Source organism: Aedes albopictus, chromosome 2, assembly GCF_035046485.1.
Source record: "Aedes albopictus strain Foshan chromosome 2, AalbF5, whole genome shotgun sequence".
Lineage (NCBI taxonomy): Eukaryota > Metazoa > Arthropoda > Insecta > Diptera > Culicidae > Aedes > Aedes albopictus.
The window spans coordinates 100,719,293-100,736,240 of record NC_085137.1 but is presented as its reverse complement, the minus strand read 5'-3'; the positions used below and the strand labels follow the sequence as shown (position 1 = coordinate 100,736,240).

General features: G+C 40.2%; 1 protein-coding gene across 1 annotated transcript in view; it reads left to right on the top strand.

The window, feature by feature from the left end:
- Window positions 1-235: 235 nt before the first annotated feature.
- The window catches only part of LOC115253700 (phosphatidylcholine:ceramide cholinephosphotransferase 1), an 84,947-nt gene continuing 68,234 nt past the window's right edge, over window positions 236-16,948 (top strand). The window contains exon 1 of the mRNA XM_029852743.2: window positions 236-545. Coding sequence (XP_029708603.1) covers window positions 492-545 — 54 coding nt within the window. The 5' untranslated portion in view covers window positions 236-491. The remainder of the gene's footprint in view (window positions 546-16,948) is intronic.

Genomic DNA, 16,948 nt, shown 5'->3' with positions numbered 1-16,948 from the left:
CGGGTGTCGTTTATACAAAAGAAATATATAATAGTGATTGGGGATTGTACTGCGTTCTGGTGATAGTGAACATAATCGCCGTATTGCCTATTAGTATTCCGGTTCGTAGAACAACGTCGTCGCGTCGGCTGAATAAACATGTGAGTCAGCGCCATCCTTCCATGCAGCTGGGGAGATCCGTGATGAAATTTATTGCACATCAGTGACAGGATTGTACATCATCAAGAAGACACGCGTTTTAAAATAGTGCTGCCTCTACTTCTCCAGTAATTCGCCACAAGAAAGTAGATACATAGTGGAGAAAAGGTTCCCACAGTGCTATTGCTTATCATTGCCAGGTTTTAACGGTTCGACGTATGTACCGCATTACATACCAGCAGTTTGGTGTAGGTGTTTGAAGCAACGAGTGTTCAGAGTGCATGGTCGGCCTTTGTAGCCTAATAATAATTTGAAAGAGGCAGGTTTTGTTATGGTGTATTGAATAGTGCAAAATGCCTAACGAATTTGATACAAACATGGATAACCGACTGCCGCGAGGAGGAGAAGTGAGTATATATTTTATTGTTATTTGTTTTCTTCTACCTGATCTGCCGTGAACCGCATATTTGTCCCATTTGCATAGGAAATCCAGCAAAGATGGGACTGATATGCGATTCACGGTAGTGATGGTAACATGATTAAAATAGGGAAGTTCTTATAAAAGAAGAAATGTGACATTGTTCATGATTTTTTTTAGTTTATAACTATTGATTTCAGAGGAGTTTGCCGAATGAAATAGGTTCAAAAACAAAGAGACACATTACACTAGTTTACAAAATAAAACGAAAGTCGTGAACTTCTGTCAACGACCAAAATTTTTGAAGCACAATTTAGTACTGATTTCGAAACCGTGCTTCCAAATTTTTTAAGTAGAGCACTTTTTGAGTTTTAGCTCAATATCGAGTTTTACAACTTTTAAAAATATAGAATATACTCAAATTCAAATATCTTGCGTTTTGTTCAACCAATTTCAAATCTTTTTCCATAAATTAAAAGCTGAATACAATACAATTCGATCATCTGAATGCAGGTTTTGCGTCAGATTGATGAAATTCAAGATATTGGCGAGTTTTAAGGACGATCTTCTTAAATTTTAGCCAAATTTCCAAAAATATATGAAGAAATGTATTTTTTTCAATAAGAAAAAAACAATCTAAAAATTCTTTCTCAACGTTTATTTCACATATCATATGTAGGCGAGTTACAGTAAAAAATTCAGCTCAATCGTAGCAATGATTACGGAGAATGAGATGTGTGAAGTGAGCGACGTTGCTTAAAAATAGAACAAAAATCGATTTCAAATCATCAACCTTGTATGGAAAGTCGAAAAAATTTCCGCTCTACTGTAATTTTTTTCCTTCGCGTTTTCGAACTCAGGGCATGATTCTACACCAAAAATGATCATCAGCTTACCGAGTTCAAAAATGCTGTAAACTAGTGTTATTCAAATTTAGGCGAAATTTTATATAAACATCATATCACATACATATTCACATAATTAAACCGATTCGAATGGTTTACCTAAACAACACTTAAAGGTGCTAAAAGGTTTTCAACATCTTTCTCGATTTACGATGATGATGTCTGCGTTGAGCAAAGGGGTTGTTTACGTTCACATAACGAATAGAGAAATGCAATTTCGGTAAATTTCATAAAAAAGCCTAATGAACCCACAGGAAGCTTTTCTGAATCATAATCAAAACTCCCGCTTTTGATAATTTAGATAGAACCTTCTCAGTGATTCACAAGAAATTCCTTTGACGATCAAAGAGATTGTTGACGATTGCATTTTTTTTAAATAAGGTTTACCAATTGTTGAACATATTTCAAAAATTGAGTAATTTCTGAAAATATTATTTTAAATCGAATTTAAGTAGTTCTTGTTCATAGTAAACGACTGATGTAGATACGTATGCATAAGCTCTACAATATTTAACCGCTGTAATTACCGTAAACTGGGGTCCAGTTCAATAATATCAGGTGCAATGCATGGTTCTAAACACATATGTTTAAAGCATGTATGTACTGAGCGGACCTGTACCAAGTTCCGTTAATGAAATTCTTACAAGAAACTGCTACATTAAAAAAAAAAACAAATGTTTAAAAGGCCAAATTTGAAAACTTTCAATCCGAGGTGAAGTTGATCAACCAATTGTTATGTCATTGGATGGTTCTTAAATAGGAAAATTATTGAACAAACTATATTTGATGATGCTGAATCTAAATAAGTTTTTAAAATTCTTACAACTGGTGTAATTTGTATGTTTAAAATAAAATATAGTTTAGTAGGTTACAGAATGGCACACATTAAAGCCTAACGGTATGCAATTTCTTTAAAAAATGTCTTACTTTCGCAAAAATATGATGTTTTTAATGAAAAAAAAACCCATGTTCACATCAATTTTAACTCAAAGTTATGTTCTTTTGAACGACAGTCTTTTTACCGAGTTTTAATACACATCCAAAAAAGTCGATATTTTTATGTAAAATTTAACAGAATTGGCATAAAAATCTTCAAAAATTGTTTAAATAAATTCACACAATTGATTTACGTTAAAAGTTCTTCCACTGAAACAGAATGGCACCGTCCTCAGTGGTTGAAGGGTCTGGATCCCATAGTGATTGAATTCACCCCGCTGATCAACTAGATTACGGTACAAAATTGTAAATATTTTGCAAACAAAAATAATCATCGTTGACACGAAAACTGCACAATTCTTAACCCTCCTTTGGCATTAGGGTAATTTTTGACCCAAACCGTACACTACGTCAGCGAGCTGCTGCCAACGAGATGCAAAAGAAAGGTTAAAAAGGACATCTAAGGATAGTTTATGTTGGAGAGCTGAGAGAGCATCGGGATCTTATAGAACCGTCTGAGGTTATCCAAGCACTCCCGTGAGTACAGGACATTGAATCTACAATCGTAACTAAAGATCTCACGCTATATTTTGAATAAGGCTTAAAATCAAATAGGCTCCAATGTCCTTCTAAACTCCCTGATAATCTCTTGTAAGAACCTAAACCCCCCCCCCACGAAGCCCATTGAAACCTTAGACACCTTTCCGATAACCCCTGAACCCACCCGAAACATTTTGATTTTTTCTCGGAACCCTTATGAAACACCATTCAAAGCCTCCTAGAACCCCCTGAAATGTTTTGAAATCTCTTGAGACCCCTCAAAACTCTCTTGGAAGCAATATCTCCTGAAATGATTTGAAATGCTTTGAAACGTCTTAAAATCCCTCTGAAGCATCCCTGACTTATTATTCTATAAAACATCATCAAACCTCTGGAAACCACTTACAACCCCTACCTCTTAGAAAATCCTGAAACTATCTAAAACACCCTGAAACGCCTTTATACCCTTTTAAAGCTCTTTAAAACTCTCTTAATAGCTACCCTGAACTCTTAAACATCCTTGGAAGCCCCATGAATATCTTCAGAAAGGGCTTGAAACCTTTTTGAAAGCATACTGAGAACGCTGCAAACCACTTCCAATAAATCCCCCATGAATTCTCATGAAACCATCTGAAATCCTCGAAAACGCCTTGAAATGTTTTGATGCTCACCTGAAAACCCCTTGACACTCCCATGAAAGCCCTTGAATCCCCCTAAAACGCCTTTAAATCCCTCTGAAATATTTCTCAAAACTCCGGAAAACACTGCCAAACCCTCTTAAGTATCCTGAAACGTCTTGCATGAAATCTATCTAAAACATCCCTGAAACCTCATTGAAAGCATCCTAAACCCCACGAGAACTACTTCCAAACCCAATCCTCAACCTCGTGATACCACCAAAAGCTCCCGAAGCGCCTTTAAATTCCTCAGAAAACCCCTTAAACTTCATTGAAAGTCCCCTAAAACCTAATGAGTGTCGGAAGCCCATCCGAAACCCTTCCGAAACCCCCTGAAACGTTTTGATATGCGTTGAAACTACCCAAGTAACCACGCTGCTCAGGCTGTAATGCATGCATAAATACGGTAAAGTGGGAGAGGGTCTGAATACATTTATAATGCGGCTTTGTTGGAGTCCTTTCCCGCTTTAATTCAATTAACTTGTACATACAGAGTACTGCTCGCACTATATAACACCGTATTTATGCATGCCTTAACGGCTCGAGCAGCGTGGTTACTTGGGAAATTTCCTCAATGGGTTCCTTCTATGGTTCCTCTAAGACTTTCTGGAATTCCTCTAGTTTATCTCGTACCATTCCGCTTGGTTATCTCTAAGAATTTGATGAAAATTTTTTGAAGAAAGACCCCCGGGATTACTTCAGGAGTTCCTTCTAACCCAAATGCCACGTTATAAATTCTTTCTGGAGTTTTTTTGACCAAGAAATCCTGTCGAAATTCTTCCAGGGTTTGCTTATGATGTTCCCTCACAAATTCCTTCAGAAGTTCTTGCAAGATGTTTTTCTGACATTGTTTCTTAAATTCCTTCTGATTTTGTCTTAGAGTTCCTTCTGTAGTTGCACAGAAATTCTTCCTGGGATTCCTCCAAAAGTGTTTCTGGGATCACATCAAGTTTTTCTTCTGAGATTCTTCAAAAAGTTCTTTCCGGTATTCTTCCACGAAATCCTTCTAGGCTTCTTTGATTTTTTTTGAAGGAATCCACCTTAGAGAATCCACAGAAGAAACTTGTTGAAGGAATCCTCTGTAGGAATTCATGAAGGAATCTTTTATGGCATTTCTAGAAAAATCGACAGTTGGAATTTCTAGTGGAATCGACAGATACAATTTTTGACGGAATCTGCAATGCAAAAGGAGCCCCTGGAGAAATTGGCGTGACGGGAGTAGCTGGTTACCCTAGATAAACTCAGTTTGATATGCTCTTTAGAAAATGTAAAGACAACATAAAGAGAACGCTGTGAATTGTTACCTGGAAATAGTCAAGTTGTGCCAAAAATTCTCCGTCATCAATGTACGGTACCTGCAATAGCAACGGTACAACCTAGAGAGACTATAGCAACCAGATGTCGCATAGAATCTTGAAGCAGCATTCTGACTTCAGAGCTGCTGGAGAACAGTAAAAGTAGCTATAAACAAAATAGACAAGAGCGTCGTTGAGTACGTGATTCAATTTTTTTTGTCAATTTTAATTACCCTAAATACTCCAAATTAGCGTTTCAATAAAATTTGCCTCCTGAGGGAGTGGACGTGGGTACCGACTTATGTCAAATTCCATAAACAGTGAAGTGTTTTTTTTTTTAATGTGCACACGTGGGTGATGGTAATAATCACATTAACCATTTTACATAGTTATTTTGAAAAAAAAATCTGTTTTGACTTAAAAATAAAGCTCCTTAGTCGTCGACTAACCGTGACTAAGGAGGACGACAGGGCTGGGAACGGAGTCCGACGAGAAGTGATTTTTGAGGAGATTAACGCATCGCGGTCTGTAATGCTGCAGTATGGAACCCTGCAGAACGTAAAGCGCTTCAAATAGGCGCGTAAGCAGCAGACCGCCCTCTTTCGAAAATCGTTTGAAAGAAGCGGAATGCGAGAAAATGGAGCTGAAGTGTCGGCTTCGTATCGCGTGCCGAGTGCAGGGATAAAGAAGGGGGCGGCTGGACGGACGAATGTGAGGTGTTTGTTGAAAGGTGGAAGTAGCACTGAGAACCAACACAATGGAGGAAATGGCTACGTCAGTGCAGCAGAGGATGTAAATGATCCAACTCCCAAGCTGAGGGAAATTAAGGATAGGGGATAAAACTTTGAATTTTCCAAGCTTTATTTTTTTAATAAATGTAGTATGTACATTAAGGTGGCCCACAGTTATATGAAAAACAAAAATTTCGAAAAATACCAAGTCTTACCTCCTAAATCAGTTGTTTTGGACTCCCAGAAGCTACGTTCAAAATTTGAGCAAAATCAATTAAGCCTAAGGGGGCGCTCAAAACGCTTGAAGTTTGTATGGGAAAACTGGGCAAAATGTATGCAGAAATTTTAAGTTTTCGAATTTTGCCGCTAGGTGGCACTGTAAGCGTTCAATAATCAAACCCTTTGGTATTATTGTAGGTGACTGTATGCCAAACAACTTTGTCGAAGACCGCAAAGTGATCCTACGTCTGTGAAAAAAGTTATACCCTAGGTAAAGTGAGGATAAACTTAATTTTTGTTTTTCCAATACACGTAAAGGAATAATATCAATAATGAAATCTCAATACTTTGCCTCACTTTGCCTAGGGTATAACTTTTTTCACAGCCGTTGGATCACTTTGCGGTCTTCGACAAAGTTGTTTGGCATACAGTCACCTACAATAATACCAAAGGGTTTGATTATTGAACGCTTACAGTGCCACCTAGCGGCAAAATTCGAAAACTTAAAATTTTTGCATACATTTGGCCCAGTTTTCCCATACAAACTTCAAGCGTTTTGAGCGCCTCCTTAGGCTCAACCGATTTTGCTCAAATTTTGAACGTAGATTCTGGGAGTCCAAAACAACTGATTCAGGAGGTAAGACATGGTATTTTTCGAAATTTTTGCTTTTCATATAAGTGTGGGCCACCCTAATGTACATGTAAGTTTGAGCCACCCTACCCTACACTCCAAACAATTGCAATTCCAGACCAACAATTGAAAAGGCCACATCAACATTGCGTAAACAAACACGTTTCTGTCGACTTGAGGCCTTCTGAGATCCACCCACGCATCTCACCACCACTATCAGAAAGCTTGTTGTTTGCGCTTTCTGTTAGTGGTGGTGAGGTGTGTGGGTGGAGTTCAAAAGGCCTCAAGTCGATAGAAACATGTTTGTTTACAAAATGTTGTTGCGGCCTTTTCAATTGTTGGTCTTGAATTGTCTTAAAGTTATCGTGGTGTGATGCTTCTGGATTGAAAGACTAAAACGTGTCGCCTCACTGCATGGTTTGGCATGACTAAATACCAATGAGAACCAAGTAAGAAATAAGCCTCCGACCCCTACTAAAAAGCAAGTGAATTGACAGGGAAACGTTTTATATGCACATAGTGTAACGTTAAATCACACTGATCGCAGCAAAGTTGAAACGACGTACTACCTATGACTATGACCCGGTGTGGGAGTAGGTGAAGTGATAACTAACCGATTGAAAATGAATGTGCAATGAATTTGGGCAAATGAGTCAATTTCAAGCCAAATGAAAGAATGTCTCCCGCCTAGTACAATTCACTCCTGAAATTGTAAATTTTATTATTTTTTTAGAATAATTTTCTCTTGTAAATTAAGCCGAAAAAACAGATGGGAATTTTGTGATTTGTGTTCACTTTTCTATGTAGCAGAAGAGACAGAAGGAGAAAGAATTATTTAAAGGAAACAGTAAAGGTCGATGCACAGTAAACTCGTGGTTGGCCATTTACAGGGTATTGTACCATTTGGGCAGGTGTACCTATTTTGGGCACTTGTCGCTATAACTAAGTCAATTTCAAACCGATTGATTTGAATTTTTGTACAGCGTTAGATACTGTACGTGCCTAACTCTGGACAAGATTTCAAATCAATCGGTTTGAAATTGGCTTAGTTATAGCGGCAAGTGCCCAAAATAGGTACACTTGCCCAAATGGTACAATACCCTACTTAACCGGAAGCAATCTGTGTTCGATCGGTGTGTTTGTTTCCGCGTCAATCTATGCCGGCTATATTTAGTTAGCCATTATTGTAGCTATTTTTGTCCCATGGAGTCTATGCATAGGGATATGCAAGGGCATCGGTTGGTTTACAAGGGTTTAGTTATTTAACAGCAGTGTCTACCATTCATTTGATGGATGAATTATGTACCAATTGGCATGAAATCGACCTCAACGGTGATTACTGCTCGATTGGAGATAAAGCCAATATTGTCGAATGTATTTTTGGTGTAATTCGACCTGGTCTTTCCGGATTTATTTGCTTTGCTATCGATTCCTTCCACGTCTTTCGAGCGATTTTTTCTTTTGGTCATAGAATTTCTCATCCGGTTGCTTGGTCCACACTTTTGGGTAGATGACGTACTTCCGTCATAGGTTTCCTGACACGCTTCAGTCGATCCGAGGCGGCAGCCAGCGATGCACTTTCGGCTTTTAGTCTTCCCCAAAATTGGCGCGGGCCCAATAATGTGATGTGAATTATTTTGTCGTCAATTTTTGCCATTTTCACACAGTTCACACAGAGAAGAGGGAATCTAATTGGCTTTGAAGTGGTTTGTAATGAACTGTTAATTTACGTGCACAATACCTGGCTCAGTAACCGGCATTCGGTATGACTTGTTTCATTTCTAAATTTGTACATGAGTAAGTCATGGTCTGGATGGTTCGAATCTATGCCAAAAACGTAAATGGCCATATGTTTCCCAAAAACATTTCGATTTCATTCATAATTGCATTTTGAAACGATGGATTTCATGCTGGCTGCTGTGTGGATGGATTTTATGCTGGCGTGTGTTAGAATGTTCATGTCCTGAATAATTCATTCGGGGTATCTTTGCCCATAACGAAACTAGGTCAACATGGGAATCAACATGAACCTCCACAAGCACGCACATAATCCATATTGTTCATTATCTCTTTGGGAAAGGTGTGCCATCGAATCAAATTACCGCTAGCTTGGACAATGACATGGTATCATTATGGCTAAATGTGTTGGTATATGACGACAACGGTAGCATTTATCAAGTCTCCTAGGTGCATCATTGTACGATGGTACGTTATATGTCAGGATCGTGAGTGATGACAACACGCAATTCCTTGGCATATCATTATAATTCTTTGATATAAATTAGAAACGTGCTCCATCTCACTTGAGTGGTACTCGACTATTATTTTAGAAATGAAACGGTCAGCGTAAAATAGTACGGCGTAACTATTTCGGTAAGATGAGAATAAATTCTCCAAAAAAAAACGTCATTCGTGCTACTCTGTTATGAGTGAACGAAATCTAGTTTTTTATGTAATGCTATCCATTGCATATACCATTGACACATTGTACGGGCCCTGCATTATCAATACAGGTTTTTAAAGTCGAGTTTTGGCATATTTGACATTTTAATAGCATTCAACAATACTCTTGTTGACCAAATATGTATTCAACATGGCATCAGTATAACAATAAATATTAATTGAACGACGATTAAGATTAACCATAAAATCGTGATTTTAAGGCATTTATCTAAACTTCCGTTTTTTACTTATTCGTTTATTTGGAAGGCTCGGGCGCCTCATGGGCATAACTGAGCCGAAATCATTTGTTGTTTCTTTTTTACAATATTTACTGCCCTAATGCTATGTTAGTTTGGGAAGCCGAAGTACTCGCGGCTGTTAAAATAAAAATAAAAAATTAAATTGGGAAGGATGGATTTAGGAGGGGTCTTAATCTACATTATTTGCTAACTTATACTACAAACATTGATGGGACAAAATGTCCTTATCTGGAATGGAACAAAAAAGAAGGGGCTTTATCGGTAGACAACGACAAGAAGAAGACAAACGGGAGGGGGGCGACAGGCAGGAACGACAACAAAACCAAATGTCGGACAACGAAAACAAGGAACGTACTACATCAAACTCTGACATCAACACGTTTCAAATACTGATATATAAGATTCATTTAGGTATTCCAAATCAAGACCTGCCAACACTTCTCCAACGGGTTTCTGTTGTTTTCCTCGGACCCGGAGAATTTCATGCAGCTCAGATCTGACCTCACGAAGCTCATCGCATCCCACACGACATGTTCGATATCTTGGTAAGCCTCGCCGCAGACACAGAAATTCCTTTCTGAGAGCTCAATACGGAAGAGATGTACGTTTAACTTTAACAAATAGTGGTTGGACATCAGCCGACACATAACACGAATAAAATTGCCGCCTAAATCCAACCCTTTGAACCATGGTTTATTGGACACCTGTGGAAAGATGGAGTGCAACCATCTAATCATCTCTCCATTTGTGTTGCCAGCTGATCAAGGTTTCCTGACGAGCAAATGCAAAAAAAAACATCGAAGGCGATTCGAGGCTCGTAAATATCGCCTTCGCTAGCGCCCATCTTAGCCAGTGAGTCCGCTTTCTGCCCGGAATCGAGCAATGTGAAGAGACCCAAGCTATTGGTGATGGTGTATGAGCGTTTGGACAAAGCACTCAAGACCTAGCGTATTCCATTGAGGAAGTACGCTGAGTGCTTCATCAGTTTCATTAACCGAACAGCCTCCAGAGAACTTGGACTGTCGGTAAAAATGAAGTATAGGGCAAGTTAAGTCAAAGGTTTTTTATAGCTCATTATGTAAGTCATATGTGGTCAAAATTTCATTGCATTCCGTTCATTGAATCCGGAGATATAACAGCTCAAAGTTGACTATCGGATAATTATACCTTTTTCAAGAGTCTTTATAACTTCGTGAAGAATGGCCCGATCTTTTCCAAATTTAACCCACAGATACACATTTAGTTGATGAAATTACAGTGAAAATTTGAGAATATTTGATGCACTTTTTTAAAAGATACAGCTAGTTGAACATTTTTTGAAAAGTGAAAATTTTGCCTGTCCCGATCATTTTGTCTATCCCCTGTATATAACCGCTAGCTCAGCTACGTATACAGAACACCGTTGTAGACACCGAATCCTGTCGGCATTATCGGCTTTTGAGCCATCTGCGGAGAACTGTCTGTCCCCGCCAACATGCCCGAACTTACTTTTTTTTATTCTTCTATCACTTAACCTAATTTGCAGCTCTTTTGTCCACTAGGGCACTGCGTGAGCGATTCCAATTGGAAGCTGTACTTACAATTTGTACAGCGCCTAAATGTATTCTATTCTAATTCTACTACAGGTAGGACTCGATTATCCGGGGATTCTATTAACCGGGGGCCCGATTATCCGGGGCTCGATTATCCGGCAAAAATGGCTCGATTATCCGGGGAAAAGTTAGTTTTTGCTTAGTTTACAAATTTTTTAATTACCATATATCAAAAAACGTGATAAACATCAAATACAACATCTGTAAATAGGATTTAGCCTATTAGAAAATTGTTTTTATTTTTTCACATTTTTCATCCAAAATTTCATTTTCAAAAAACATGGTTATTATAATACCAGACGTTGAGTTTAGGCCCTACAACGTCACGTGTGATAGCTTCTATGTTTAACGAACTGTTTTTGATTGAAGAACATCAAAAATAAAAGAAAATAAGCATGGCTCGATTATCCGGGTGATTCGATTATCCGGGGTGAAATAATTTTGGAGTCACCCGGATAATCGAGTCCGACCTGTATATCCAACTGGTTGCCGTTGCGCTGCTTTCACTTTCTACCCTATCATGGTAGAATGATGAGCACGAGGAAGCTGATGTGTCCGATTGGGGGTCCATTATGAGTTGCCGTTCGCCGATGTCCAAGTATCCGGGTTCATTTGAACCATTGTCTCAGAAAAGGGTCAGTGTCAGCTGCTCTCAGGGGGGAAAGAGCAACTGACGAAAGTGTCGGGGCCGGGATCGAACCCATGACCATGTGCTTATGAAGCAAACGTGTAGCTACTACGCCACGGGCCCCGGCATCCCGAACTTACTTGAAAAATTTGTGGAATACCTACGGAACGAAAAGATTCCGGTATACCGGTGATCTCATTCTTCATAGAGAGATCAAAATCCACAGAGGAGCTGTCGAAGTCTGAAAATTTGTCACGATTGGTGTTAACCGGCGATGGGCTTACCTCCAGCGGCATGTACCAGTAGTACCAGCGGCGTCATGGTCGCATTTTTTTCCGCAGTCAAGTTCGCAGATTGTGAACAATCCTCGGTACTCACTTTACGTAATTTATGTTTAGTCCCTTACTGTCAGAGCTGTCAGATCAGTGTAACACGCTAAATAAAATTTACACAAAAGGCAATTTACACGGAAAAAAATACACGGTTATGAATATTTATTGGGTACCGGACTGGTCACCGAAAATTTGATCGTTTTCTTTGGTACATCGAGGTCTTGAAATTAGTCTATGGTAGTACACACGCATAAAAAGAGTTTGAGGATTCTGTTCGAGCAGATTTTCGAAGTTTTCTATGACCAACGGATTCATAACCTCGCATCGGATGAGGAACCGGAACGACAACTCCACAAAGTGGTCTATCAGAGGTTTTACTCCAGCAAGTACCTATAAACTTATTGTGTGAGTTGAGTTCATGCAACCTAACGCGATCCGAAGGCAACGATATTGAATCCGTTGAAGCTTCAGCATGAGTGTTTTCGTCGCGGATTGAAAACAAAAACAACCGTATTCTAAAACCTACAGAATGGTTGTTTGGTACAGCCTGATCAAATCTTCAGGATGCGCTGCCCAACATGTTCCGTTTAGAACAGCGCCACGCTATTGCCAGTTGTGTTGCCGATTTGAAATGGCCGTTAAATTCCTTACACAGTTTTGGAACTGGACTTGGATGTCTGTTCTCTGTGGTTTAATTTACATCGGTTATAGTCAGGGCCGAATGTACGGGGGTGGGGGCGGTGGGCCCGGGCCCCGGGTTTCCATCATTTACGGGCCCTCACACAGACTTTTTTTTTGGTTATTACACATCAACTTTAGGTTTCATATTGCTCAAATACTGTTTGAAAGCAAAGAATTATTATATGCCCATTACCAAGGGGCCTCCGCAATCCCTAATCCGGGCCTTCTCTGTGGCTGAAGACATGCTATGAGTGATTGTTAAGGTGGCCCACACTTATATGAAAAACAAAAATTTCGAAAAATCCCAAGTCTTACCTCCTCAATCATTTGTTTTGGACTCCCAGAAGCTACGTTCAAAATTTGAGTAAAATCGGTTGAGCCTAAGGGGGCGCTCAAAACGCTTGAAGTTTGTATGGGAAAACTTGGTCAAATGTATGCAGAAATTTTAAGTTTTCGAATTTTTCCGCTAGGTGGCGCTGTAAGCGTTCAATAATCAAACCCTTTGGTATTATTGTAGGTGACTATATGCTAAACAACTTTGTCGAAGACCGCAAAGTGATCCAACGTCTGTGAAAAAAGTTATACCCTAGGAAAAGTGAGGATAAACTTTATTGTTATTTTTCCAATACATGTAAAGGAATAATATCAATAATAAAATCTCAATACTTTGCCTCACTTTGCCTAGGGTATAACTTTTTTCACAGCCGTCGGATCACTTCGCGGTCTTCGACAAAGTTGTTTGCTTGGTTGTTTGGCATATAATCACCTACAATAATACCAAAGGGTTTGATTATTGAACGCTTACAGCGCCACCTAGCGGAAAAATTCGAAAACTTAAAATGTCTGCATACATTTGGCCAAGTTTTCCCATGCAAACTTCAAGCGTTTTGAGCGCCCCCTTAGGCTCAACCGATTTTGCTCAAATTTTGATCGTAGCTTCTGTGAGTCCAAAACAACTGATTTAGAAGGTAAGACTTGGTATTTTTCGAATTTTTTGTTTTTCATATAAGTGTGGGCCACCCTAGTGATTGTCTTACCCATCATAACGAGCGGAAACTTAATTGATTTTTTTTTAGAAAAGACAACCATCTCAGTTTTCTCCGGAGAGAATTCGATACCCAGCTTGAGAGCCCAAGTAGTAGAATTGTCCAAATTATTCTGTAGTGGTCCTTGCAGATCGACTGCTATTGATCCCGTCACAGAAACAACACAGTCATCCGCAAGCTGTCTGAGCGTGCTATTTTCCATGAGACAATCATCAATGTCTCTGACATAAAAATTGTAAAGAAAGGGGCTTGGACATGAACCCTGGGGGAGACCCATGTAGCTGATTCGTGAAACTGTCAAGTCGCCATGAGCAAAACTCATCTGCTCTCAAACAGCAAATTATACAAAAAGTTGTTCATAACACTAGTTTACAAAATAAAATGAAAGTCGTGAACTTCTGTCAATGATCAAAATTTTTGAAGCACAATTTAGCGCTGATTTCAAAATCGACCTTCAAAAAATTTTAAGTAGAACAGTTTTAAAGTCTTAGCTCAATATCGAGTTTTACAACTTTTTGAAATATGAAATTTACTAAAATTCAAATATCTTGCGCTATGTTCAACCAATTTTAAATCTTTTTTCCATAAATTAAAAGCTGAATATAATACCATTCGATCATCTGAATGCAGGTTTTGCGTTAGATTGATGAAGTTCAAGATATTAGCGAGTTTTAGGGACAATCTCCTTAAATTTTTGCAACATTTACAAAAACATATGAAGAATTTTTTTTTTCAATAAGAAAAAACAATTTAAAAATTCCTTCTCAACGTTTATTTGTAGGCTAGTTACAGTAAAAAAATCAGCTCAATCGGAGCATTGATTATGGAGAATGAGATGTTTGAGATGAGCGACTTTGCTTAAAAATAGATCAAAAATCGATTTCAAATCATCATCCTTGTATGGAAAATCGAAAAAAAAACCGCTCTACTGTCATTTTTTTCTTTCGCGTTTTCGAACTCAGGGCATGATTCTACACCAAAAATGATCATCAGCTAACCGAATTCAAAAATGATGTAAACTAGTGTAATTGGTGAAAGGCCACTTTCGTGTAGCTCGTCGGAAAGAACATCGACACACAGGTAGAGACGAACCAGCCAAGGGCTGAAAGTCTCTTTAATAAAGACAAATCAATCAATCAATCAATCCACACACACTGAATCAAAAGCCCCCTCAATATCCAAAAACACTGAGCCCATTTGCTGCTTTTGAGCAAAGGCAAGCTGAATTTCTGAAGCAAGCAACGAAAGACAGTCGTACGTTCCTTTGCCTTTGCGGAAACCAAATTGTGTATCTGACAACATGCCATTCGACTCAACCCATTTGTCCAGTTGAAAGAGAATCATCTGCTCCAACAACTTCCGTAGGCAAGACAACATCGCGATTGGACGGTACGAATTATGATCCGACGCGGGTGTCCCGGGTTTTTGAAAGCTATCACCCTCACTTGCCTCCAATCATTCGGAGCGATGTTGTTGTCTGAAACTGATTGAACAAGTTCAACAAGCGCCTCTTAGCGACGTCAGGGAGGTTTTAAAGCAAGCTGAACTTAATTCGATCCATTCCTGGAGCGGAATTGTTACATGAAAGAAGAGCAAGTGAGAATTCAACCATCGAAAACGTCCCTATCCTCAGAAACATCACGAATTAATCGTTTCACGGGTACGGAATCTGGACAAACTTTGTTTTTTGCGAACTTGATAATCCACCGAGGAGAGCTTTCTCGATCCTCATTAACCGACGACGCGTTACGTATTCTTCTCCCGACGTTCCAAAGAGTTCGATGTCTCGCGCGACTACGCCCCGAAGAACCGACGCCAGTAACCGCTTTTCTACGGACTACGGGAAACTAAACGCTAAAGCTCCAAATTCAGAAAAAAGCCATGAAACCTTACTTACCTTACCTTACCAATCTGGCTAAGGCCGGGGTGGCCTCTGCTGTACATAGTAGCCGCCTCCATTCCACTCGGTCTATGGCTGTTTGTCTCCAGTTCCGCACTCTGCGTAGGGTCCGCAGATCGTCCTCCACTTGGTCGACCCACCTAGCTCGCTGCGCTCCACGTCTTCTTGTACCGGTCGGATGACTCTCGAGAACCATTTTAGTCGGGTTGCAATCCGACATCCTGATGACGTGACCCGCGCACCGTAGCCTCCCGATTTTCGCGGTATGGACGATGGTTGGTTCTCTCAGCAGCTGATGCAGCTCGTGGTTCATTCGCCTTCTCCAAGTCCCGTCTTCCATCTGCACTCCGCCGTAGATGGTACGGAACACCTTCCGTTCGAAAACTCCAAGGGCGCGCTGGTCCTCTGCACGTAGGGTCCATGTTTCGTGCCCATAGAGGACGACCGGTCTAATCAGCGTTTTGTAGATGGTTAACTTCGTGTTACGGCGAACTTTATTAGATCGTAGAGTTCTGCGGAGTCCAAAGTAAGAACGATTTCCTGCCACAATGCGCCTCTGAATTTCTCTGCTGGTGTCGTTGTCGGCGGTCACCAGTGAGCCCAAGTACACGAATTCTTCAATCGCCTCGATTTCATCACCGTCGATATGAATTCGGGGTGGCGGGCGCGGTGATTCCTCCCTGGAGCCCTTTGCCATCATGTACTTTGTCTTCGACACATTGATGACTAATCCGATTCGCCTGGCTTCACTCTTTAGTCGGATGTACGTTTCCGCCATCGTCTCAAATTTACGAGCAATAATATCAACATCATCGGCGAAACCAAGCAGCTGAACGGACTTCGTGAAAGGGGCGACTCGTGTTTATCCCCGCTCTCCTTATTACACCCTCTAAAGCAATGTTGAACAGCAAGCACGAAAGACCATCACCTTGCCGTAACCCTCTGCGAGATTCGAAGGGACTCGAGAGTGTCCCTGATACTCGAACTACGCACATCACTCGATCCATCGTCGCCTTGATCAATCGTATCAGTTTATCCGGGAATCCGTATTCGTGCATAATCTGCCATAGCTGTTCTCCATCGATTGTATCATACGCCGATTTGAAATCGATGAACAAGTGATGTGTGGGCACGTTGTATTCGCGGCATTTCTGCAACACCTGGCGGATGGCAAACATCTGGTCCGTTGTAGCGCGTTCACCCATAAATCCAGCCTGATATTGCCCCACGAAATCTTTTGCAATCGGTGATAGTCGGCGGCATAAAATTTGAGAGAGTATCTTGTAGGCAGCGCTCAGTAGTGTGATCGCGCGGTAGTTCCCGCAATCCAACTTGTCGCCCTTTTTGTAGATGGGACACACGATACCTTCCATCCATTCCTCCGGTAATACTTCCTCCTCCCAAATCTTAGTAATGACCCAGTGTAGTGCTCTCACCAGTGTTTCTCCACCGTATTTTAGAAGCTCGCTTGGTAGTTGATCTGCTCCAGCGGCTTTGTTGTTTTTCAACCGGCCAACCTCCTCCTCAATCTCTTGGAGGTCAGGGGCCGGAAGTCTTTCGTCCTGTGCACATACTCC